Source organism: Odontomachus brunneus, unplaced genomic scaffold, assembly GCF_010583005.1.
Source record: "Odontomachus brunneus isolate Ranch 3 - 2012 unplaced genomic scaffold, Obru_v1 Obru_scaffold_159, whole genome shotgun sequence".
In the NCBI taxonomy this organism is placed as follows: Eukaryota; Metazoa; Arthropoda; class Insecta; order Hymenoptera; family Formicidae; genus Odontomachus; species Odontomachus brunneus.
The window spans coordinates 598,180-625,357 of record NW_022639609.1 but is presented as its reverse complement, the minus strand read 5'-3'; the positions used below and the strand labels follow the sequence as shown (position 1 = coordinate 625,357).

General features: G+C 46.2%; 1 protein-coding gene across 4 annotated transcripts in view; it reads left to right on the top strand.

The window, feature by feature from the left end:
* LOC116850902 (microtubule-associated protein futsch) overlaps nt 1-26,317 on the top strand; it is a 105,897-nt gene extending 79,580 nt beyond the window's left edge. For 3 of the 4 annotated variants that reach the window (XM_032829725.1, XM_032829726.1, XM_032829724.1), the window contains 3 exons: nt 1,090-1,501; nt 2,010-19,962; nt 20,956-26,317. In XM_032829725.1, coding sequence (XP_032685616.1) covers nt 1,090-1,501; nt 2,010-19,962; nt 20,956-21,125 — 18,535 coding nt within the window. In that variant the 3' untranslated portion in view covers nt 21,126-26,317. The remainder of the gene's footprint in view (nt 1-1,089; nt 1,502-2,009; nt 19,963-20,955) is intronic. The other variant, XM_032829727.1, reaches the window with a different exon arrangement.
* The last annotated feature ends 861 nt before the right edge of the window (nt 26,318-27,178 follow it).

Genomic DNA, 27,178 nt, shown 5'->3' with positions numbered 1-27,178 from the left:
GGAGCAACGTCTGGAGAATACGGCGGGTGGGATAGGACTTCCCATTTCAACGTTTCCAAGTATGTCTTGACCACTTTCGCAACATGGGGTCGAGCTGCAAAATTACTTTATTATGTCTTTCGTTGTATTGCGGCCGTTTGTCTTTCAATACTCGGCTCAGACGCATCAATTGCGTTCGATACCGATCGCCTGTGATTATTTCAGTCGATTTTAACAGCTCATAATACACTACGCCGAGCTGGTCCCACCAAATACAGAGCATGATCTTGGAGCCGTAAATATTCGGTTTGGCCGTCAACGTGGAAGCATGGCCGGGAACTCCCCATGATTTTCTGCGCTTAAGGTTATCGTAATGAACCCATTTTTTGTCCCCAATCACAATGCGATGCAGAAATCCCTTCCGTCTTTGCTTTTCAAGCAGCTGTTCACAAGCAAACAAACGCCGTTCAATATCTCTCGGTTTCAATTCGTACGGCACCCAATTTCCTTGCTTCTGAATCATTCCCATGGCTTTGAGACGTTTTGAAATGGCTTGTTGAGTCACTCCCAATGATCGTGCCAATTCTTCTTGATTTTGATCAAGTAATGCCTCCAATTCTGCATCTTCGAAAACCTTCTCTCTTTCACCGCTATGCCGGTCTTCGACGTCAAAATCACCGTTCTTGAAGCGTTGAAACCCCCCACTCACGACACGTTCTTTCACTAATAGCGGCCTCACCATAAGTATTTGAGAGTATTCGATGAGCTTCAGCCGCAGATTTCTTCATATTGAAGCAGAAAATTAAAACTTCCCGCAAATGACGAGAATTTGGCTCGTAAACTGACATTTTCAATCGAGAATAACTTTATGATGCAGACACAAATCGACTAATGTTTCTATGGGGTTATGTTGACAGATGCCCAAGTTTATTGTATGACGTCTATGATCTATTTATTTCGACCACCACTTATCGCTAAAGCCATCTATAGGAAAACGGCGGAAGCAAAGTTGTACACCTAATATTAAATTTTTATGTATGAATAAATATTATGTGAACCGTCTGTTGAATGTCTTTTTTGATGTTGTTATCATCACTCTTCTGTCTACAGATCTTGTAGGGTCAGAGTAAATCCCGACGATGTTCTCACAGCCGGTATGCTGGCCATCACGAGTTTCACGAATTACATCGGACAGTATCTCGTGGCGCAAACATTAGACCAGCTCATGGAACCGTCCGACGTCGTTGGAAACATTAGATTTAGCCATCCGACTTTATACGTCTTCCCCGGTGGGCAAGGTGACGCCGCGCTTTTCGGTATAAACGGCTTCAACATGCTCGTCGACGGCGGCTTCGCCAGGAAAGCTTGCTTCTGGGACTTCACCAGGCATTTGGACCGGTTGGACGCAGTTCTAGTCACTAGGATAAATAATAGCAACATCGGCGGCATGTTCAGTGTCCTTCGTAAGAAGAAAGAGATGCACGTCTATCCTCAGATCGGCTATTTCTTCTGTAACTTAGTTGTAAGTATTCTTCATTTCATAACACTCTTATTTAATAATAATGCTAAATATTTATTTATATGGAAGTAATTTTTTTGACGCAATATATATATAAAAAAAAAGGAAAGGAAAAACATATTACATAAAAATACAAAAAAAGAAAAGGAAATGATATAACTGAGAGAAAAAACATTAAAAAATAAAAAAATATTTATTTGATGGTATATTAATAATATATTTATGAAAATCTAAATTTTTTATTTAAATATATTGTAATAAACAATATAATTGCTTTTTTATGAAAAACTAAGCTTTTAAGAGAATGTATATTTTCTTAATTGAAAAATATGTTAATGTGAGTAAAAAGATGTTATTAGTACCCATAAATATTTTTTATTTTTTAAATTTTTTTTCAAAAAAGATCTAAAAATATATGTCTAATAATCATTGATGATTTGTAACATTTGTTGTCCATATTCATTCCACTGTTGATAAGCTGGTACAAATAATACGTATTATATGCGAACAGGAAAGAAGACAATCAAATTCACCGGACGGTGATAAAGACATCGATCCCCTGATTCTGAATCTTACCGACATTGGTCAGGAGATGGTGTTGAATTTACGGCACATCAGTCTCCGTGCTCATCCTTGCTACAGGGATCCCGATCCGATCAATCTGTACCACAAGGTGGGTCACGGTACACTGGACATGTACGTTCTCAGCCCGAGCAAGGACAGTCGCGAGGTGCGCGAATTTCTGGTGAAGTGGCATGCGTCGGATTCGAAACTGTTTGCCGGCTCCCATAAAAAGGACTCAAACAATCTTACATTCCCCATTCAAAATCTCGTTTCGATATGTGCGCTTCTGGTCTGGCAGCCGGCTAATCCAGAGGATACTATCACACGAATCCTCTTTCCCGGCAGCACACCGCAGCACAAGATCTTCGAGGGATTCGAGCGGCTGAAGCACTTAGATTTCCTTAAGCATCCGGTATGCTCCGCGAAAACACTATCACCGTCGACGTCGTTGGCGACGCTCCGCGACAAGCCGACTAAGCAGAAGCTCAGCCTCATCGAGAAAGAATCCAAGAAGGTCTCTGAGTTAAGGAAGAGAGAACCATCGGAGCCCAAGTCGATCAAAGCCGTAGAGGAGACACCGAAGATTACTCCCCAATCCACGCCGATTATTCCCATAAGTAAACCCAAGTCCGAGATAAAGACAAAGAAGATCGCGGAGAATAAAAAGGTTGAGACCGAGGCGAAGGAAACGAAGAAGCTTGAGCCCGATATGAAAGAGAGCAAGAAAATCGAGAAGGAGCTGAAAGAAGTGAAGAAGGAAGCAAAGAAGGAGCCGGCTAAAGAGAAGGTGGAGAAAGTCGAGAAGGATGATATCAAAAAGACTGATTTAATTAAACCGGAACCCGAGAAGACTGCGCCAAAGGAACCCAAAGCGAAACCCGAACCGAAGAAAAAGGAACCGAAAGAAGGCAGAGCCATGTTGAGGGCCGCGAAGGGCGAAGCAATGCCGAAGCCAAAGCCGAGCGGGAAGAGAACGAAACCTTCTAGCGCGGAGAAAAAAGACGCCGTGAAGATTTCCTCGACTACTCCGAAGAAGACCCTTAACGGCACCGCCACAAAAACAGAAATTTCGAAAGCCGTACCGAAGGTGCGACCAGCGCCTAAGGTCGCGCCCAGTCTTCCGGCGAAGAGCGCCAAGGAGGCCAACAACAGGAAGGTGGTAGAACAGAAGAATATTGAGAAGTCCGGCACAAAGGATACCACGGCGGCGCCTGTCGTTAAAGTCTCGGCTAAGCCGAAACCGATGGATCGGAAGCCGATCAGCCGTCGTACCAAACCAGTAAGTCCGAGCAAAGCTCGTATGCCAGGCAGCCCGGCCAAGTCCACCCGCAGTACGCCGACCACCTCCGTGAAATCGGACAAAGACGGCGTCATTCGCAAGGTAAAAGGTGACAAAGGGACCACCGATTCGTCCACGGTTTCCACTCCGTCCGGTATTGAACCAGAGGCGGTGAAACCGATCGATAAGAGTTTAATTGAGCAGTCGGAGGATATTTCATTGGATTCAATAGAGAGCAAAGTGCTAGCGGATCTAAAAGAAGAGCGAGAGGTCGTTGAGGAGATCGAAGCTGTGCTCCAAAAAGCCGAGAGAATCGAAGAGACTCGAAAGGACGATCGTTTTGAGGGAGACGACGAAATCACAGCTGAAGCCACTGACAAGAAAGAGGAGGACATTACAGAGGAGGACGTCACCGCCGAAATTGAGGACGCGCCTAAGAAGGAAGGTTCCCGAAAAGAGAGTCAAGAATTGACCGAGGAAGACGAGTATCTTATTGTGGAGAAAGAGGAGGTCTACACCGAAGACTCCGTTCAGAGCGGTGAAGGTGAACAGAAGCATGTTCTTGACGAAGCCGAGTCGGAAAAGGCGAAGATCTTGAAAGACATAGAGGCAATGAAGGAAAAGGACGAGAAAGAAGAGCCCGAGGAGAAGGGAAAAGACGAAAGCCCAGAGAAAAAAATCGAGAAAGAAGAGAAGGAAGTCGCTGACCTGTCCACCGAGCACAAGGAGCAATTACAGGCGGAAGTGAAGGAGATAATAGCCTCCGCGACTGAGATTGTGCAGAAGGTCGAAGAGAAAGACGATTCCGGCAAGAAGGACAGCGAGGATATCACGAAAGAACCGTCCAGCCTGAGTCCGGACAAGTTGGATTCGTCGGAGAAGAAGATCACTGACACTGACATAAAACCGGACGTCGACCAAAAGGAGCAGATTCTAGAGAAGATGGAAGAGTCCCAAGAGCGCATCTCCACGATAGAATCCGGAGCTACCACCACCGCTCCGACTTTACCCGAAGACGAGCGAATACCGTTGGACGAGATAAAGGAGGACATTGACGAGAAACATGTTATCGAGGAGGTAAAAGAGAAAGATGCGCCGGCGAAGTTGAGGGAAGAAGTCGTACTGGAAGCTATTCCCGCACCTGTAAAGCCGGAAGTCAAGGTGTTTGATGTTCGTCAAGCGATACAGAATCTACAGAGGGACATCGTCAAGACACCCGACGAGGTTGCCGATCTTCCGGTTCATGAGGAAGTCGATCCGAAACTATACAGGATGGAAGACTTCGAGAAGCGAAAAGAGGAGAAGCCGTTGCCGACACCGCAAGAGATTAAAGAGCCGCCTACGCCGCCTATCAAGGAGCAAAAGGGTGTCTTCAGCTTCTTTGGCAAGGTTGCTGACAAGTTCGAGAAAGGCATCGATAAGTTAACTAAGAAGACGAAGAAAGATACCGACAAGGACTCCGATGAGAAGTCATCTTCAAAATCGAGTTCCCCGAAAGAAGTAAAAGTACAAGAGAAAACGCTTCTGGAAGAGGTCGACATGGAGAAGATGTTCCCCAAAGTCGGCAAACCCACCGATAAGCCTGAGACATTCGAAGAGGTGCAACCCACAATCGCGGACGTAAAAATGGCTGCGATCAAAGAAACGGCAGCATTCATACAACAGGAAATACTGGACGCGAAGAGGAAAAGTGTATCAGACATTGAAGAGAAGCTTCCGACTGATAAACCGGGAGAGATCATTACTAAGGTCGACATCGAAGCGGCACCGTTCACGAAAGTGAAGTCTCCAGTCCTTTCGCCGACGAAATCGCTCGAAGATCAAGAAATCGCAAAGGAGATCGAGCTTCTGAAAGAAGAAGGTATAGAGGAAGACGCCGAGGAGGTGAAGGCTCTTTTGGAGGAAGCGTCGAAAAAGTTCAAAACTGTCAAAGACAGTTTGAGAGATTCCTTGGAGTCTTTGGAGGAAAAAATCAAAGAGGAGGAAGAAATGGCCGCCGCGTTACACGAACTACAACCTGCTTTGTCGGATGCAGTGAAAGACACCTTAGAAGGGGTGATCGAAAAGTTGGAGGAGATCAAGCCACATATCGAAAGTCAGTTGCCTGACACAAAGGAGCCAGAGAAAGTCAAGTTTGATATACCAAAGGATGAAGACTTCGAGGAGGAATACGAGGAAGAGCCAGAGGGACCATTCAGGGATGTAAAAGAAGCTGTCAGAGATGTCGGAGAAGTTCTCGCCGGTACTGCCGGTATTGAGCTCGAAGATAAGTCTAAGGATGTCGTAGAGATCGTGAAAAAAGTTGCGGAGGTTCTTAAGGAAGATGACTTCCTTTCTCACAAGGCACTATTTGAGGAGCCTGCTAAAAAGAAAGAGATTTCGCCAATTCCAACGGACGGGAAGCCTTCGAGAGAAGAAATTTCGCCAGTTCCGACGGACAGAAAACTTTCAAAAGAAGAAATCTCGCCGATCTCGGCGGAGAAGAAGTCTTCTGTGCCAAGCGAGAAGGAATCTCCGGAAGAGGTCGCCGAATTAGACAAGAAAGTACCTAAACCTGATTTCGAGTCTGTCGTGATGCCGAGGAAAGTCGGTGTTACTGAAGAAATCCCGGCCCATGAAGAAGTTGAAGAACTCATCCAGGAACCCGAAAAACCACTCGCAACATATGAAACCGACGCTGCCAAGGTGAAGGAAGAACCCTGCGTGAAGGTAACTAAAAAAGAGGAGGAAATAATGGCGGTACCCATAAAGGAAGACATCGCGAAAGATATAAAGGGCGCCCAGAAGATTTGTGAGGAGATGTTAAAGGACGATGAACATGTTTGTAAACATGAGAAACCGGCCGAGCAGGATTTGTCTCAAATGGATGTACTGCAAGCCGGCATCGAGACCGTGTGTGTGAAGGAAGTGGCGAAGCGACCGTCTCTTGAAGGTAAGCTGTCAGAGGACGAGGTAGAGCAGCCCGTGATAGGCTTCGAGCAGAAAGTATCCCCGGCGAAGGCGGAAATAGTGATGGTAACGCCCGATTCTGCTCCGACTTCGCCGAAATTCAGCACTGACAAAATGTACGATGAAGAATTGGAGTTGGGTCGCCCAGAAGCTGTAGAAACGCCAAAATTGCCTGAGGATGTGAAGGAAGTTCTCGGCAAAGAAGCGCCCGTCGAAGAAATAATCGAGGAACTAATTATCACAAAGAAGAAGAAAATCACTATCGAGGTAATCGAGTATATCACCGTGGTGAAGCGCATTCCCAAGGAGCGCGTGATCTACATAATTGAGGAGATCATCGTGAAAAAGGGACTGCCAAGAGAGAGCGTGGTGGACGATCCTGAGATTCTTAAGCTGAAGGAACCGATCACGCCTGAGAAGAGAATAGAAGTCGAGGAATATATTGTTAACGAGTATATCGTCAAAGGCAAGCGGATTACTATACAAGTCGTCGAGGAAATCTCTATCAAGAAAGTTGTGCCTAAGAAAATCGTTATCGAAATCATCGAGGAGATCATCATTAAGAGGAAGATTGTCAGACACATGGTTTTCGACGTTCCCGACGAGGTGTTGTCGGAAATAATCCAAGAGGAATCGCCGGAAGAATCGCCGGAAGAATCAGCGGAGGAGCAGGTAACACCGAAAATAGACATCACCGAGAAACGAGAGTCGATTGTGGAAATTACCAGCGCTGCAGTAGAAGTGGAGGAACCGATTATGCCGCAGAAACGAGTGGAAGTGGAGGAATTCGTCGTCAACGAATACGTCGTGAAGGGTAAGAAAATGAACAAGTCAACGATCGATGAGATTTCCGCCAAACAAACCGTTCCCAAACGAATTCTCATCGAAATCATCGAAGAAATCATTGTTAAAAAAAAGATCCCCAGAAATACGGTACTTGAGATTACCGAGGAAGAAATCTCGGCGATAATTGGAGAAACACCCGAGGATCAAGAGCAAGAAGAAGAGCCACAGGCAGAGATCTCAGATGAGAAGCGAAAATCAATTACTGAAGTTCCTATTTCGGAGGCGAAGGAACCGGTAACTTCGCAAAAGCGAGCGGAAGTTGAAGATTACATTATTAATGAATACATCAGCAAAGGTGACAGCATCACTGTTCAAAAACTCGAAGAAATCTGCGGTAAAAAGAAGGTACCTAAGAGAATTATTATTGAGATTATTGAGGAGATCATTATCAAGAGGAAGATGCCGAGGCATTCAGTGCTAAACGTGACTGAGGAAGAAGTGTCTCGCATCATTGAAGAAAAAGAACGGTCACCAGAACCGGATGTACCAGTTGAGAAAAGAAAATCGATCGTTGAAGTCTCTAGTCTCGATAAAGAAACAAAATCCCCGGTTGAGATGAAAGAAGACAAAGAAGAAGACATGCCTGAACATGAAGTCGGCAAAGAAGAGTTGTCTGAAGAAGACGGCGAAGAAGAGAAATTGGTGGATGGCTTTGTGAGTGTACCCAGGAGGATCTCTGACGATAAGATAGATGTGAAGAAAAAGGAGGCGTCTCCTGTCAAAGACGAAATGTCACCATTAGCTGCGAAGGAGCACGAAAAGGATGTAATAGATGATTTCGAGGCAGTCGAGCAGGAGTATAAGGTGCACGACTTGTCAGTAACGTCTCCTGAAAAAGCGGACGAGATGCGAGAGAAGGAAGACGCTGAAGAGGCTGCGGAGGACACCACGAGCGAAGTCATTGAGGCGGACGAGAAATTTGTGCAGGAAACTAAAGGAAAAGTGGAGAAGGAAGAACCCCACATTGACTTGACAGAGAGCGTTAAAAGCGACGACGAGAAACGAGAACCCGAGGAACCGGAGATATCCGAGGTATCAGAAGTCGTTGATACCATTGAGAAGTACTTGGATGAATCTAAAGAAAAGACGGACGACATTCTCCCGAAAGAGCCCACCACGAAATCAGTATCGCCAGTCTCTGACAAGACAGAAAAACCTCCTATTGAAAAAGTGGAGGAACCCAAAGAAGTCAAAGAAAAGGAGACGCCTCAAGACGTCGTTTCCGATAAGCGGCCATCAATTAGCACGACTATCGTGCCAGAAGTTATTTCTAAACCGACTGCACCGAGTCCAAAGGCAGTCGACGACAAGCCCATCACGGACGAGATGAAAAGAACTGATCAAAAAATCGATGAGTCGCGAATCCCAACAAAGGATGTGAAATCAAAACCGGCAACTCCGACAAAAGAAGAAGTATCGAAAACTATTGAGCATCCTGAAGAGGAAACAAAATTAGCGGACGCGACAGGCTTCGCGAAAGAACCGAAGGTAGAACTACTCGAGGACGATAAGAAACTCAAACTACTCGAAACTACAGAAATCAAGGATGAAAAAAGTCCTCAGGAAGAACTCGAGGAAGCCTCACGTAGAAAGAGGAGCGTTTCACAGGAATCAGACGGTGAAGCACCAAAGATAAAAGTCGAAGACGTCAAGCTTCCTGAAAAAGTTAAAGATGAAACTGAGAAATCACCTGAGGACAAACCAATAAAAACCGAAGAAGACACCGGCACTGTGAAAAGGATGTTAGTGACGGCGAGCAGCGAAGATGGCAGGGAAGAAACCGAGATTTGCCCAACTGGTACTATAACCTTCACGAAGACCGTCACTCCGGACGATTCTCTTAAGGATGCGTCGGTTAAGTCCACACCAGACAAAGATTCCTTGCTTATGGACAAGGATTCGTTGCATTCAGGGGTCAGCACACCGGAAAAAGATAGCATCTCCGAGAAATCCGTCACCGACGTTAAGGACAAAGTTACCCCGGAAGACAGCTTGGAAAAGTCCCCTGTCGGTACTCGCGATTCGCAGGATCTTGAAGATAGTTTGGAGAAATCAGAACCGCATAAACCGAAGTACGCGAAACCAAAATCTCCCGTCAAGGACACGAGCGAAATCGAGAAGGCCAAATCTCCCATTGAACCCGCCACCGAACAAGTCGACGAGCCTAAATCTCCCGCGGAGGAGGTCAAGGATCAAACTGAAAAGCCGAAGTCTCCCGCCGAGGAAGTCGGAGAGAAGATGGACAAGCCGAAGTCTCCATCGCCGCTCGAGGAGGCGATTGGAAAGATCGATGAAGCAAAGCCCATCGTGGAAGCAGTTACTGAGGAGCTCAAGCAACACGAGGACGTGCAGAAACTAAAATCACCTCTAGAGAAGTCTCCAGTAGAAGAAACAATGGAGAAACCGACGCTTCCAATTGAAAAGATACTTCCGGAACCTGTAAAGGAAGGAGCGACTATCCCGAAGACACCCGAATCTCTCCGATCAGAGGACGTTTCACCAGCTGAGACAATTTTCTCGAAATCACCCGATAAGCATGAAGCGCATTTCGCGAAGACGCCCATCAGTGAGGAAGACATTGCAACCGAAGAAATCGCTGAGAAATTAACCGAACCCACGAAAGAATCCAAACAGATTGCGGACAAGGACGTATCTCTGGCGAAAGAAAAATCACCGACTCCGGAAAGCAAAGATGACAAGCTTTTGGACGCTGTTCCAAAAGAGAAGTCGAGATCGCCAAGCGTAAGCAGCGAGAAACCCGATGAGAAGGATACCTCGAGCACGTCCAGTGAAAAATCTGAAGATAAAGAGTCGGTACGTTCCAAATCTCCCCAAGCCGATTTGCTGGCCCAACCCGAAGACAAGTCACCGAGTGTCGCTAGTGTAAAGACGGAAGAATTAACTGAAGTAACTGAACTGGAAGACAAGGTCGCAGAAAAATTTCCATCTCTTAGTGAAGCGACCGAGAAAATGCCTGAAGAAATCGTTGAAGATAAACGTCCCAGTCTGGTGGAAAAGGAAATTGTTAGCTTGCCCGACAAGGCAAGATCTCCCAGCATCAGCGAGAAGAAAACTGATGATGATGAGAAGATAGGTGACGGTAAATTAAAATCGCCCGTAGAAACCGACGAGAAAGTGAAAGAAGTGAAAACAGAAGTCGAGAAACAGCCAGAAGAGAAAGAACCGGCGGGTAGGTCTAAATCTCCGAGCATTACTAGTGAGAAGTTCGACGATAAATCTGTCTCTGATAAGCCCTCTAGTGTTCTAAGTGACGGCAAAACTGAGGAGAAGGAAACCGATAAGCCGAAGTCGCCTAGTGCAATCAAAAGGGAAACGATACGTGAGAAATCGCCAATTTTCGAGAGTGAACATTACGATGAAAAGGGACCAATTGACGAAGCTAAATCTCCAAGCGCAATCAGCGATCAATCCGATGAGAAGAAAGAGGCCGATCGTTCCAAGTCACCGAGCATTGCCGTGGACAAGCAGCAGGACTTTGAAGATGCGACGGAGCAAGATTATTTAGAGAAAACTAAATCCCCTATTTTTGATAGGCCAGAATCGCCTAAAGCTATTGATAAGACTGAAGAACCTGATAAAGATAGATCTCCCAGTGTAGCTAGTGATAAATCAGATAGCAAAAAAGTAAGTGACCGTTCTAGATCACCGAGTATTAGACAAAGTATAGACAAAGTAGACCTCAAGGATATGGACCTACCAATCGAAAAGTCGCCCAGTGTCGCGAGTGTCAAGGACGACAAAGTCGACTTGAAATCTCCGCGACTCGACGAAGAGAAGGCAGACCTGAAGGATTCGATACAGCCTTCACTGGATAAGTCACGATCACCTAGCGTTACGAGCACCATAAGCGAATCTAAAGAGCCACTATTCAAAGATGAGTCACCTATCGTCGATGACAAAGCGGAGGAATTCTCAAAAAAGAGCAAATCACCGAGTCCCGTCGAGCAGAAGTTAGACATCGGCGAGCAAGAGCCGCGCGAGAAATCGCGCTCACCTACTATCGAAGAACAACATTCGGCAGAGGAAGTGAGAAAATCACCCAGTCCTGTCGGAGAGAAGCCGGAGGGTCTCGCACAAGAAGCCATGGAGAAGTCGAGGTCCCCAAGCGTCTCGAGTGACAAGAAAGAGGATCGTTCGAAGTCGCCGAGCGTCGCGGGAGAGAAGGTAGACATTAAGGACATCGCAGAGCAACCACTGGACAAGTCGAGGTCACCCAGTGTGGTGAGCGTCAGCGCCGACCAAAAGGAACCCGGGGACCGTTCCAAATCGCCAAGCACCGTCGGCGAGAAGCCGGATATGAAAGACGTCGTCGAGTCGACAGTAGAAAAATCCAGATCTCCAAGTATTATCAGCGTCACCGGAGAACAGAAAGAGCCAACCGACCTTTCCAAGTCCCCGAGCGTCGCTGAGGAGAAGCCAGACTTGAAAGACGTCGCCGAGCTTTTGGAGAAATCTAGGTCGCCTAGTATCGTAAGCGTAAGCGGGGATCAAAAAGAGCCAGCAAAATCGCCGAGTGTGGCGAAACCGGGCGAGAAGGACATAGAAACACTAACGGACAAGTCCAGATCGCCTAGTGTCATCAGTGCTACTAGCGAGCAGAAGGAACCGATGGATCTCTCGAAACCGCCCAGCCTGATAGATGAAAAATCGGACGAGAAAGACACAACCGGAACACTTCCTGAGAAGTCGAAGTCACCTAGTCCCGTGAGCTTCACAGCCGATCAGAAATCTGTCGAACACTCAAAATCGCCCAGCATCGCTGGAGACAAGCTCGATATGAAGGATGTTTTGGAGCCGTCTTTGGATAAATCCAGGTCTCCAAGTGTTGTTAGCATCACGGAGGAACTAAAGGAACCACTCGGTCGTTCCAAGTCACCGAGTCTCGCTGGAGAGAAGCCCGATGTGAAAGACGTCGTGGACACAAAAGTGGATAAATCAAGATCTCCTAGTGTCATCAGCGTTACAAGCGAGCAGAAAGAGCCGTTCGACCGTTCCAAGTCGCCTAGTATCGCCGGGGAAAAGCCCGATGTGAAAGATATTACGGACGCGGAAATGGACAAATCAAGATCTCCTAGTGTTATCAGCGTCACAAGCGAGCAGAAAGAGCCGCTCGACCGTTCCAAATCACCAAGTATTGCCGGGGAGAGGCCCGATGTGAAAGACGTCACAGACGCAGAAATGGATAAATCGAGATCTCCTAGTGTCATCAGCGACACTAGCGAGCAGAAAGAGCCGCTCGACCGTTCCAAATCACCGATTATTGCCGGGGAGAAGCCCGATGTGAAAGACGTCACGGACACAAAAGTAGATAAATCAAGATCTCCTAGTGTCATCAGCGTCACTAGCGAGCAAAAAGAACCGCTCGACCGTTCCAAGTCGCCGAGTATCGCCGGGGAGAAGCCGGATTTGAAAGACGTCAGCTCAGAGCAGCAAATCGAAAAATCACCGAGCACTTTGAGCGTCACCGGAGATCAGGAAAAGTTAACGGAAGAGCAGAAGACTCCTGACACCGACACCAAGCACGAGTCGATAGACAGGAGTAAATCACCAAGCGTAGCGAGCGAGAAATCCGACGACAAGAAGTCAGTTGGCGATTCGAAGTCGTCCAGTATCGCCGGAGACAAGGCTGAGTTGGCGGACGTCACAGAACAGCCATTGGACAAGTCTAAGTCACCGAGTGTCGCGAGTATCACATCCGATCAGAAGGAACCGCTGGAGAAGGCGAAATCTCCGGTATCTACGGATAAAAAAGATGAGCCCGATAGAAGCATGTCGCCAAGTGTAGCTAGCGAGAAGTCTGAAGGCGCAAAATCAGCGGTTACCTCGAAGCCGTCGAGTGTGGCTGGGGACATGGGTGACTTAAAAGACGTGTTAGAGCCGGCGTTGGATAAGTCTAAGTCGCCCAGCGTGATAAGCGTGACGAGTGAGCAAAAGGAACCGATTGACAAGCCGCTGTCGCCTACAACGCTTCATAAAGCAGAGGAGCCGCACGACAGAAGTAAATCTCCGAGTACGGCCAGCGAGAAGTCCGAAAGTGCGAAATCAGCGGTTACGGATAAGAAAGATGAGTCCGACAGAAGCAAGTCGCCAAGTGTGGCTAGCGAGAAGTCTGAAGGTGCAAAATCAGCGGTCACTTCAAAGCCATCTAGTGTAGCTGGGGACATAGATGACTTGAAGGGTCTTTTAGAACCAGCGTTGGACAAGTCCAAGTCACCGAGTGTCGCGAGTGTCACGTCCGACCAGAAAGAACCGTCGGAGAAGGCGAAGTCTCCTGTTACGGATAAGAAAGATGAACTCGACAGAAGCAAGTCGCCAAGTGTAGCTAGCGAGAAGTCTGAAGGCGCGAAATCAGCGATTACCTCAAAACCGTCGAGTGTAGTTGGAGACATAGGTGACCTGAAGGACGTGTTAGAGCCGGCGTTGGATAAGTCCAAGTCACCAAGCGTGACAAGCATGACGAGCGAGCAAAAGGAGCCGGTGTCGCCTACGACGCTTCACAAAACAGAGGAGCCGCATGACAGGAGTAAATCTCCGAGTGTAGCGAGCGAGAAATCCGACGGAAAGAAGTCCGCCGAAGGCTCAAAGGCGACAAGTGTTACGGAAGAAAAACCGGATCTGAAAGACGTTACGGAACCGCCGGCCGATAAGTCCAGATCGCCCAGCGTCGCGAGTCTGACAGCCGACAAAGCGGAAATAATCGAGAAGCCAGTATCGCTCACCGTCTCTGAAAAATTGGAGCCACCTGTTGATCTTAGCAAATCCCCCAGCACTGCCAGCGACAAGTCTGACGAGAAGACGTCAGATGACAAACTCGGCAGCAGGGAACACTACGAAGACGCGATCGACAAGTCTCCCAGCCTCATTGACGTGAAGATATCGGAGAAGAAAGACGCGGAGGAGAAGTCGGCGACTATTCCCGGGAAATTGGACGTAAAGTTGGCTGATGACACGCCCCAAGTACATGATAAGCCGCGATCTCCTAGTATTATCCTTGATAAACCATTGATTACCGACGAAGTCGATAAAATCGATATCGACGAGTTGTCAAAGTCCGATATAACGAGCGAGCTAGGTTTAGTAGATAAAACGAGATCGTTAAGTATCATCAGTGATAGAACAGAACCAAAGTCACCGTCGGATGTCTCGAAGTCGCCGAGTCTGGCCGACGAGAAACCTGACCAGAAAGACAAGTCCAGATCATCCAGCATTGCCAGCGATGATCCCGACACCAAGGTTGCGGAAGCGAAGGTCTCTTCGCGAGAACTACCGATTTCACCGAGCCTAGAAGTTGGACAAGTCTCGAAGGACGAGTCCGCCAAATCATCGGGAGCCAGTTCGCCGGTAGACAAAACTCCGAAAGACCGGTCACGTTCGCAGAGTGTCTTCGATATCGGGGAGAAGACACCGGCCAGCAGATCTCGAACAGCTAGTCTATTTGAGGATAAACAGGCAGAAAAGATACCTCTTCCGAAACAGGATGCATCTAAACTTGCCAGCACGGAGAAACCGTCAGACGAGAAAGACGAACACAAGAGCTCGCCGAAAGCAAAGAGTCCTATCACTTCCCCGGAGGCGATCCAAGAAGAACTGAAAAAAATCCGCGAGAAACGATTCACTGATTTCGAGGAGCCGGAGTCTGTCGAGCCGATGAAAATCGAAAAGCCGGACGAAGAAGAAGAGATCGTTATTCGAGTAACAGCAGAGAAGAAAGCTGAAATTGAGAAGTATATTTTGGAAGAGTTCATAATTCGCAAGAGGAAAATCAGTTTGGTGGTGATCGAGAAGTTGGTAATGACATACTCGGTACCCCAGTTTATAGTGATGGAGATCATTGAGGACATTATCAGTCAACAAAAGATGTCAAGAAGTTCGGTCTTCGACTTTGTTGACGAAGAGGAACCGGTCCAACCACAGAGACGAACAGAGATAGAAAATTACATCACCGAAGAGTTCATCGCAAAAAAGAAGAAGGTCACGGCAGAGGTGGTGGAAGAAATATCTCTCCTCAAAATAGTGCCTATAAAAATAATAATTGAGATTATCGAAGAGATGATAATAAGAAGACAAATTTCCAGAGATACCGTAATCGAAGGTGACTTAAACTCGCTCAATATCCCTGTAAAAGATGAGAGTCTAGACGGTAAGGGATCTCTTTTCGACAGCGATCATTACGACAGAGACGCTAAAGTATCCTCCGCTAGCCCTAGCCTCAGCCCGGAACCAATTCCTTCTGACAAGTCGACCCAAGACAGTCCGGCTCGATCAGAGCCACACATTGATGAAGAGATCTCGATATCCGAAGAGAAGCGAATGGAAACAGAGAAGCTACTAGAGGAGGAGTATATAAAGAAAGGCAAGAAAATCACAGAAGTGACGCTCGAGGAGATAATCATTAAGACCTCTTTACCACGTTACATTATCCTGGAAATAGTGGAGGAGATCATACTGAAGAGGAAGTATCCGCGGGAGTCTGTAATCGATTCGGAAATTTATCAAGAGGATGAACCGGAGGTAAATTATGAAAAGGGAATGTATCACTACGACCGACCAACGGATACCGATTACGAGCTTCCGGATGATGGCACCAGAAAACCGCCGGAAAAATACGGAATGGACATGTATACAGATTCAGATGAACAACAGTTGGACAAGTCTGGTTATTTGATGGGCTACGAGAGTCAGTTCCATAAAGCTTTTGTCGGCGGGATGACGGAAATGAGAACGACGCATATAACCACGCTGTCCGGAAAGTCGACCCCGGAGTATGCCACGCACGACGCGACTCCCGAGTCCGGCATTGAGCCCGGCGACAAGGCATCCGGTAAGCGACCGCGAATGGCCAGCATGCCAAAAGACGAAGAGGATGGGAAGTCTGAGCAAGCAATGCGAGCCTTAAGCTTATCATCACACGCCAGCTTGTCCGTGGAGAGTTCAGAGGAGGACGTGAAAGTCACAAAGACGGAGAAACAAGAAATCAGTGGTAAAGAACCTGAAGAGACGAAGATCACGAAAGACGTGCCGTTCGAAAGAATCGGCGAGATTCAAAAGATAGTCAAGGGAGAAGTGATTCAGGGTGAGACGGAAACTATCACAAAGTTGAGTGGACGCGAGATTATTGAACATGACAAATCAAAATCGATCGACGACGATACGATCTTGGTGAAGAAGATAATAAAACGTGAGATAATTGAAGGAGAAGAAAAGCCTGCAACTGGTAGCAAGGGAGCAACGAAAGAAACTGACGCATCCAGTGACGCCGAAACTGACGGTGATGTCATCGTAGTCAAGAAAATAATAAAACGCGAAGTAGTTGAAGAGCAAGAACCTGAAGAGGTGACTAAAGTGACGACAAAAGAAACCGACGCATCTAGTGACGCCGAAACTGACGGTGATGTCATCGTAGTCAAGAAAATAATAAAACGCGAAGTAGTTGAAGAGCAAGAACCTGAAGAGGTGACTAAAGTGACGACAAAAGAAACCGACGCATCTAGTGACGCCGAAACTGACGGTGATGTCATCGTAGTCAAGAAAATAATAAAACGCGAAGTAGTTGAAGAGCAAGAACCTGAAGAGGTGACTAAAGTGACGACAAAAGAAACCGACGCATCTAGTGACGCCGAAACTGACGGTGATGTCATCGTAGTCAAGAAAATAATAAAACGCGAAGTAGTTGAAGAGCAAGAACCTGAAGAGGTGACTAAAGTGACGACAAAAGAAACCGACGCATCTAGTGACGCCGAAACTGACGGTGATGTCATCGTAGTCAAGAAAATAATAAAACGCGAAGTAGTTGAAGAGCAAGAACCTGAAGAGGTGACTAAAGTGACGACAAAAGAAACCGACGCATCTAGTGACGCCGAAACTGACGGTGATGTCATCGTAGTCAAGAAAATAATAAAACGCGAAGTAGTTGAAGAGCAAGAACCTGAAGAGGTGACTAAAGTGACGACAAAAGAAACCGACGCATCTGTTGACGCTGAAACTGACGGTGATGTCATCATAGTCAAGAAAATAATAAAGCGCGAAGTAGTTGAAGAACAAGAACCTGAAGAGGTGACTAAAGTGACGACAAAAGAAACCGACGCATCTAGTGACGCCGAAACTGACGGTGATGTCATCATAGTCAAAAAAATAATAAAGCGCGAAGTAGTTGAAGAACAAGAACCTGAAGAAGTGACTAAAGTGACGACAAAAGAAACCGACGCATCTAGTGACGCCGAAACTGACGGTGATGTCACCATAGTCAAGAAAATAATAAAGCGCGAAGTAGTTGAAGAACAAGAACCTGAAGAGGTGACTAAAGTGATGACGCATACCGTAGACACACCAGAATCGAGTGATGCGGCCGACCACGACGGCGACGTCATCGTAGTGAAAAAAATAGTGAAGCGCGAGGTGATCGACCAAGAAGAACCCGAAGTGGCAGTTATTAAAGAAATAAAACGTCCAAGTATGGGGCAAGATGAACCCGAAGCGATCACCAAGATCATCAAACGCGAGATTGTAGAGCACGGTGAGCCGGAAGTGGTTACTAAGGTAGTCAAACGTGAAATCATCGAACAAGATGAGCCTGAGGTCATCACGAAGGTGATCAAGCGCGAGGTGATAGTCCCCGATGAAGAGACGAGCGACTTTCAAGAGGATTCCGGCGAATTTGTAAAGACCATTACTACGAAGACAACGAGGACCATCGTCACACAAGAGCTCTCAGATACTGAACTGTCGCAGGTCGACCCGTCAAAGATTTACACCGACTCCGCTTCAGGTACAAGTTACAAAGTAGTGAGTGACGAGAGCACAGCGGACGCTGCAACATCTAGCGCCGATGTGAAGCGGATTGTGACAACAGTGACCACCATAACTGGCCCGGATGGCAAGGTTACCACGAAGAAGGACGTGAAAGAGAGTAGCGACACCGTGGACAGCGAAGAGCTGTTGGAGAAGCTGATCGACTCGACCTCGGGTGACAAAGCCAGCAAGCTCGCGACGGAGGCTAAGTCCGCGGAGAAGATCGTGAAGGAGACTATCGCAACCGTGACATCGGGCACTTCCACACCTGACGTGAAGGCGTTCTATGATTCCGGCAAATCGACGCCCGACTCCAAGCAGGAGGATAAGCCCGAGGGAACTGTTGGCAAAGAAACGCGCTTGGGCGCGGAGAAACTCGAGCACTCGGTGTCGCCCTTGGTAAAAGACTTGATATCCGACGACAAGAGTTATTCGGGCAAATCCTCACCCGACATATCATTGCCCAAGGATATTATCTTCAGCGGCTCGACCGGCAAGTCCACTCCAGAGATCCCCATGTCGCCGTTAATAAGAGACGGCGCCGCAGTGCAACCACATCTTTCTGGGCGATCGACTCCCGACAGAAGATCCGAGGGTCGCTCATCGACGGCCACTCCGGAGGGCTTCAAGTCGGGCGAAATGATACGGACTATCATTACCACTACGAAGACAATATCCGACGAAGGTGAGATTGTCACGACTACTCGCGAAGTCACGGAGACGACCAACGAGAAGGGCGAAACAGTCGTGTTGGCAGAGAAGACCGACGTGAAAGTGGACGAGCGTCTACCCAGCAAGGATGCCGCGGAGAGCGCGATCAGTAGCATTATCGGCAGTATTAAGTCCACTGAGCTGCAACATAGCGACAGTCCAGGTTCCGACGAGACGTCCAGTGAGAAAGACCGAGGACCTATCAGTCCGCCGAGTGACAGTAGCGTACGCAGCAAAGCCATGACCCATGTGTGGGGCAGCAGCGAAGAGAGGCATACTTACTCCGACGACGAGCCGCCTTCGTCGTCTTTATCCTCGACCTCGCAAGTCGGCTATTCTCCGCAGACGACGCATCGCCATGATCCGGTCTCGGACAAGGAAGAGGAACAGAAGACAGTCGAGTTTTCGGCAGCCGCGATGAGCAGCAGCTTCTATGGGGAATTGCCGGCAGTGCCGCCGCAAATCTCTGCCATGAAGACCTTCCATGGGGAGACCGGCATGCAGAGAAGCGAGACTGGTCCCGTTCGTAGCCGATTTATGGTCGAGAAGGAGTTCGCCGGTGGCTATGCGGAGAAACCGGAGGCGAAGAGGTATGTCGACGAGGCTGACTTGGACTTCGACAAGGCTCTGATGGAGCACAAGGAGATGAAGGAGACCGGCAGCGCCTTTGGCAGCGGCATAGCACCTAGATATACGAACGGTAGTCTTCGGCATGAGACGGAGGATGCAAGAGAACATCCATCGTCTTCCTTCCAGGATGACGCGAAAGACGATTCCAAAGGAGACTCGAAGAAAGATCCCTTGACAGGTTGGGGATCTCCGCTGGGATTGCCGTCTCCCAAACCACCCAGGAAATTCAACCTGAAGAATCCCTCTCAACCGTCGTGCTCGAACGCATCGACTTCCGGCACTTTGAACTTCGACGTGGTGAAAGATTGGGGGGAACCTCTCAGACTACCATCTCCGGCACCGGTAACTAACGAGGTATTGAATAAGGGAACGCCAGGCACGCCAAAGAAAGAACGGAAGCAGGCGAAAAAGGTACAGTCGGAGAATATGAAGAATAAGAAACGCTCGGAGAGCCCCGGAAAAAATGAAAAGAAAATGAAGGATTCGAAGAACAAGATTCAGCCGGTTTACATGGACTTGGCATATGTTCCGCATCATGGAAATTCGTACTACTCTTCGTTGGAATTCTTCAAGAGAGTGCGGGCGAGATACTATGTCTTCAGTGGCACTGAACCTAGCCGAGAAGTCTACGACGCTTTGTTGGAAGCTAAAAAGACTTGGGAGGATAAAGATCTTGGTATGTTTAATAATTTTATTAATAATACGAGAATTTTATTAATTATCGAGCTTAGACATTTCGTCCTTTGTTGATGTGATTATTATTATTATTAATTTATCATCGACTCAAAAAGAATTTTATTTTTTTTAGTAAATAAAAACAGAAGTTCGTTGAACTTTGTTTAACCATGCTATTGAAAGATAAAAGTTCGTCTAATCCAATTTTAAATCGTAGCAGGTTAGAAGATTTATCAGTTTCAATTAATGCAATTTTTATTTAAAAATAGTACAACTTTCTTTTTTTCTTTCTTAATAGAAAGTTTGTCTAATAATAATAGAAAATTTAAGTAAGCATTGTTAAATATTAAAAATAATTTTTTAGGTATTAACTTGTCGCAAAATTAAAAATTAGTCGATTAGCATTCCATTATTTTCAAAATATAATTAATCAGGAATCAATGTTATTAGAATTAATTATACCAGTCTAATTGTGTAATCTATATAGATATCTAGTATTTTTTTACGCTGAAATTACAAAATATAAATATATTTCTTCTATCACCTATCGTCTATTTTAATAAAGTAATTTTTAAATTTTAAGAAAATTTAAAAATGTTTTTCTCTATATATATGTTATAGTCAAAGCCTGTAGCACAGGTGCTTCTAAGATTGACTGGTCAACGTGCGGAATAACCAAGCGTTTAGGTCAAAGCCCGAAATGATTTTGTGTTCCGGCTTTTGACTGGCTTTTGACTGAGTTTTTTAGTCAATCCTAGAAGTGATTAACATGACTAGTTAAAATTAGGAACTAAAAAAAATCACGATAAAATGCCTATTTAAGGGAAACATCTCTAATGACCGTGTCTTTCGCACATATTGTAAAGATCATCGTTCTGAGTAAGACCGGGGACACACAGAAAAACTTAGATTACCTATTGACTGGTTGTGTCGATTTTTCTTTTTAATTCATTCATGTGTTCCTATTCAGATACATGTATGCTTTATTCAACAGAAGTAACCATGATCCCAACGTATGACACCGATACCCTGGGTTATTGGGTCGCCGATAACGAGGAGGCACTCGCCGCGAACCATATAGACTTATCGCCCTCTGCGTCCCGGTGCACCATCAATCTTCAGGATCACGAGACTAGTTGCAGTGCCTATAGGCTCGAGTTCTAGGGATTGGCAGCCTGCTCAGCCGTAATAGTCGAGTTCTGAGCGGCGTCCGGAACGCGTCATCATTCCGTTTTTGGACCCATTCCTGCTAAAAGACAGAAAAGAGCACGAACAGGAAAACAGTAACAACAGAAAGAAAAAAAATCGAAAAGGTTGAGCTATAAATCGACCTACCGTCCCGTCAGGCGACCCCTGACCCCTCCAGGAGACCCGAAAACTAAACGGCATTTCGAATTCGAGATTCCCTCGCGGTCGTAGCTTCGCGGCCTACTCCAAACAAGATCGTAGAAATTGTATCGAACAATGTAGAGGTTGTCCCAAAGAAGGAAGACCGATTTTTCCGCGCAAGTCAAACACGGTGACTATCTTCTAATAAGTTAAGACGTTCTTCGTATCCTTTCTCACGAGGAGACGGTGCGGACGATTAGAGAGAAGGAGAGAGAAAGAGAGAAGAAAGAGATCGTAGAAGTTGTTCCTTGCACGGATACAAGGTATAAATTTACGTACTTCTAAGCGATTAATCGATAGGAAGAATTCCACGTACGATCGAGGCTCGCACTGCGTTGAGCAACAACCAGCGTCTGTCAGGCGTCCTTGATCCGACGGGAGTTATTTGTATTTCTACACTTTGCACCGTTTGAAGCCCATAGCGCGCTGATATCGCCTGCAATACGTTTAATCAATCACTGCTCAAAGTTGAGGACGATCGAGACCGTTTGCGATGTTTGAGCGTAGCTACGATCGGCTGATCGAATCGACGATCCGCAAGTGCCGCGGCCTGGGACAATCTATACGTTAGTTACCGAATCAATTGACTTTAGGATATTCTAATTCCCCGACCCGCGACCCCGGACCGGAGGGTCGTACGATCATAAATATAGTGTCGATCTCTTGATGCGAGACCTCGCCCCACCCTCTCCTCAACATCAGCAGATTAAAGTAAAACTTTTAATATCTCGACACAGCTGCCGCTTCAACAGCACCGCGTAGTATTCAGTGTATAAGTTAAAGAAAAAAATTGAACCACAGCAAAAGAGAGTAAGAGCAGACCAGGTTACCTCGAAAGAGAGAAAAGAGAGAGAGAAAAAAGAGACGATTCGCATCTCTGAATTCAATGGACGCACATTTCGGGACGGAGGGATCCATCGACCCTCCGTGATGGATCGCTTAGAACAGGACGTTCGCATGCGACCCGAGCAGAAAGGATTCTATAAAATCATACGTACACTACATATGATTTCATATATGAGTTTTATCTTTGTATGATCACATATATAATCATATATGTCTATGCGGAAAAAAATACTATTGAATGAAAGAAAGAAAAAAAAATTTATTCAATTAAACGTCTACATTACCGGCAACCACAAACATATGAGCGGTTATTTTAATTGTATTTATTCCGTGTGGATATATATATATAGAAAAAAAGTTCATATATGATTATATATAATCATTTTTCTCGGGGTATGCTCGAGAAGAGAAAACGATCCACACCTCCGAATATTTTCCTTCGTTGTTACGTGATTAACGGTCCCCCTTTCTCGTCGTAAATGTCTATTCGTGCGTAGGTAAAATGGCTAAATTCCATCGGGAAGTTCTAGATAAGAATTATCTGTGTCGTGTTTCTATATCGTAGAGATAATAGAGATTACGAGGAAAGTGCGATGGTTATGAAAAAAGAGAGAGAGAGAGAGAACCAGTGCGAGAGATGGATCTCGTCGCTTCGTCAATCGCGCGCGATTGAGGGAGAGGGATGATAATACACAATCATCTCGAGATCTACGTGAACGAGACGGTCGAGTTAGCCGAACGATCCGACAATGGTGGCTTCAATTATGAAGAGATCGGAAGAGAACGTTATTCGTCGCTGTAAAGGAGGTGTGATGACATCTCGAAAAACGTCCATTCACAGGACCCACAATCCGTCTTCAATTGTTTCTTTGGCGCGAGGACCTCTGCTTGCTGAGATCGAGCGACGAGAACGGGACTTCAGAGAACAGTACTCGTGAGCCTGGTAGGCGGACAAGGAGTCTTTAGGGAATAATGCTACCAATCGCCTTCCAAGGAAAGATTTTATGATGAAAATCAAACATGATGGAAGTCTTTGTGCGAGACAGAGAGAGTCCTTTTGTTCACATTGATCAAAAGCAGATAATCAGTGACCTAGTCACTGCAATATCGCACCAATCAGTTCACGACTGGCCCGCTGACGAGCGAAGGAGCTTCCTCGAGCAGCGCCTGAAGGGCGAATGAAGAACGACTTGTCCAGGCAAAATCGCAAAATTGCGAAATTCGTTCTCCAAAGGAAGGAAGCGCAACTAACAGAGAATGAGGCAGGATTGCTGGGTCAAAATGTGGACCTGTAGACGGACTCGAGCAGATTTTTCGCCACAGAGACGGAGAAGAGCAAGCCATGTCACCGTCAAGTCGGAAGTTGTTCCGCCCGGTCGCTGTTCTATGAGGTACCTACGCGAGCTCGCCCATCTCGGAGAGGAGAATCGCTGTCCTTCAAGTAGATATCCAAAGTCCCAACAAGACTACGCGATTCGTCGTCGCTGGCGACGTGGAAATCCGCGTGGCGTCGCGCGGGTCCCGTCCGGGGAGAGAAGATCGATCCAAGTCGACGACACCTTTTGTACTTAACTTTCTCTCAGAGCTATAGCGTTTTATCGTAAGGTCATAGAGTGCGATGAAGCATTGACGAGGAGACGATGATGATGATGATGATGGTGGTAGTGGTGGTGGTATTGATGTTGATGCTGATGGCGATGAGTACGATGACGACGATAACAATGGAATACCGATGAGTCGAGAACGTATTAAACATTGCGCTTATTCGCCAGACCGTCACGTCATCATCATTTTCGCGAACCGACAACAGGCCTCCCCCATTCATCTCTCACCTCACCACGGGAGCGTTTACCCCTTGAGGGACACGAAGGGACCGCGCGAGCGAGTCTTCGTGAAGATGTCGTCGATGACAACGTGCGTTCAATCCTGCCTAAGCAGCACAAGAGTCTGAATGTATTCCGAAGGCATCTGAGAAGGACTGGCTGGAAGACTCACGCTTATGTTTATGCCTGGAAGGTCACGTTTACGTGATTTCGGCCACTTCTCACGACGTCCTCGCGACTGTTGGGCGTTTGTGCTGTCTAGATATCCCGTTCCCCGTTACTTCTCTACCGCGAAGGAGAGAGACAAGGTTGTACCAAGTATCGATTCTAAATGTTCGTGTAGTTGTACCTTAAGGAGCCCATCTTAGTGGCGATCCTGCGCGTCCAGTTTTAGACCGCACTCAACGTCGCACGTCGAGCTCAAATTGAGGCCGCGAGTTCGGGATAGTCGACGTGCGTTTGGAGTCATCGGGGCTGCGATTTGGGGCGGTATCGGGCGTGCGGCGAAGGATCGATCATCACCTAGAACCGCGAGAGAACACGTAGACGGAAGGAGAAATCAATAACGAATGATAAAACGAGAAACAAGTGCGATTAAGCGCGATACCGAAACTGTGACTTATAGAGGACACCTTTGCTCTCTCGTCATTCTCGCGAGATCCACGGGGATGGAGACGATGTCTCGTCATGCGACGCGTCATCGATTTCCATCCCCTTGAGCCGTAGCGAAGACTCTTTCGATATATGGAACTCAAAAGTACCTTCTACGCAAACGTTGCCCGGAATGTAAAAGGGAAGAGGACAAAATCACATATGCCGCACGTCGCGTTGTCCCGCGGTCTTAAGTGGATCTCTCGTCGAGTGAATACCGGAGAAAGCTCTCCTCTATACGAGACACATTCGTGCCTACACGAAAATGGTGCTCGATTAGACCGATCCTTAATGATACCCAGGTGGTACGGTGATATCCAAGCGGTGATCGCGAGAGCGATCAGAAGGAAGAAAGTTGAAGAGAAAGAGAGAGAGAGAGAGAGAGAGAGAGAGAGAGAGAGAGAAAGAGATAAGGAAGCGATTTGTCTGATCGCTGCAATCGACACGCGATTAATGGCCTTCAAGGTCAGGTTTTTTTATAGATTAGTGCGTAAGTTTTTTACAGCCCGTAAGTCATACACGATTTTGTTCGTCCGATCGCGGAATTGATTTGTCCTCCCCACGCGCGTGCGTAGATCACAATTAATACACGAAACATGTATAGAGAGAGAAAGAGAGAGAGAGAGAGAGGGAGAGTTTGAGTGGCACATGCACACGCATCGCATCCCATGCGCACGTATTTTCATTCGTCATTTGTCCAATTATTTATTGCTCATTCTTCATTGCGTTATATATTCACCTCAGGCGTGACGTATATTACACATTACAGAAAGTCATTCGATCAAAAATCGGTTAGTGGAGGAATTCTCGCCAGAGAGACTGATTGCGTTTTTCTTTCGTATTCTTTTCTTTTTAATTTGGCGGAGTCATATGCGCGATCAAAATCTTACTTCGCTGACGAAGGGCGAAAGAGAAGAGGAGAAGAAGGAGAAGGAGGAGGAGGAGTGTGCGAAAAAAGAATTAACTAATATAGGAGAAAGCATGAGCGGAGACTTAAGCGACATCGAGAAAGAGAGAGACGTGAACGATCGATATTGTTATAAATACGATTATTACTATTCCGATTATTTTTAACGACTATTGTGCTTGTTATTGCTACGATATATTATTATTATTGCGATTACTATTAATATTATTACATATTACGATTACGTTCGCGAGAGCGGGTCATTATCATCATCATCGTTCTCTTTCTATCGTACGAATAAAGAAGTTTTTATAACGTTTATCGATATCTCTTGATACGTATGATAGCGAGTTGTGCAACGCATATTGAGATAGAAAGTCAGAAATAGAAAACACTGGAGAGCAAGAGAGAAAATGGAGAGAGAAAAAGGAAAAGAGAAAGAGAAAAAAGAAGAGAGAGAAAGAGAGAAGGTGATGATGAAGTATGTACCTATGTATTTATGTATTATTTATTGACAAGTAATATAATGACCAGTTATCTAGGTAGGATGTTAAAATTATGAAATTCAATTTAACGAAAAACAAAATAAATTAATAAACTATTAAATGAAGCTATTGTCGATCGATGATGATGCGCGCAGGATAGACTAAATAAACGATGAATTTATGGAAGTAATTTAAATAAAAGGTATAAAAATGACAAAAAAAAAAACAAATAAAAGATTAGGAACGAGCTTTCACCGAAACAGATTAGTGGGAACTATGAAGGGAGAAGAAAAAAGTATATATATATATATATATTATATATATATATATAAATATCTATATAATATATGAACGAAATACGCGTAAGAAATGGAGTAACAGAGCGCATGAGAGAGATATATAGAGAAAAAGATATAAAGAGCGAGAGAGGATGAGAGAGAGAGAGAGAGAAATGTGAAAAACGTGAGCCTCAACACCTGTACGAACCCCCAAATCGCGGTGCTTGACGGGTGTGAGAACGGTGATATTGATGAGATTTCTCCGACCAAGAGAACAATCAAGATACTATAGTAATCACGCGAATTATATCGATCGTAACCGGACAACAGAGGAAAGCGAAGTGCGGCGAATTTTTTGCTACCGCTTCCAATTTGCTCACTCCCCTCGTTCCGCGCGAGCCGCCGGATCGCCCGAATCAGCAAAATCAAAAGAGCGTTTTTCCTCCGTCGCGAAATCTTCTCGGACACTCGCGAGGCTCTAGTCAGCGGAAAAAACAAGAGAAAAAAGCAAGAACGAATCGTTTCTTAGTGTAAAGAAGAAAAAAAAAATGCGAAAGAAAACGAAAAAACAGAGTCATCTAGTCACATCCGATTGGGAGTTTCGTTGTTGCGCAAACAAAAAAGTAACGGCGAGACTGCGCGTAGCCGGTCAACACGGGCATCGCCGAGGACCTCGGAGGAACGTCCACGAGACGCACGACGAAGCCTCGGGACCTGCTCCTGGACGTTTCTCGAACGTGCTCGGAGATCCCGGTGGTGCTCGGGTTCCCTTACGATTAACATGATCGCGGTTCTCACCCGTCGCAGCGCATCGGCGCGTCGCGTTTTTTCGAATAAC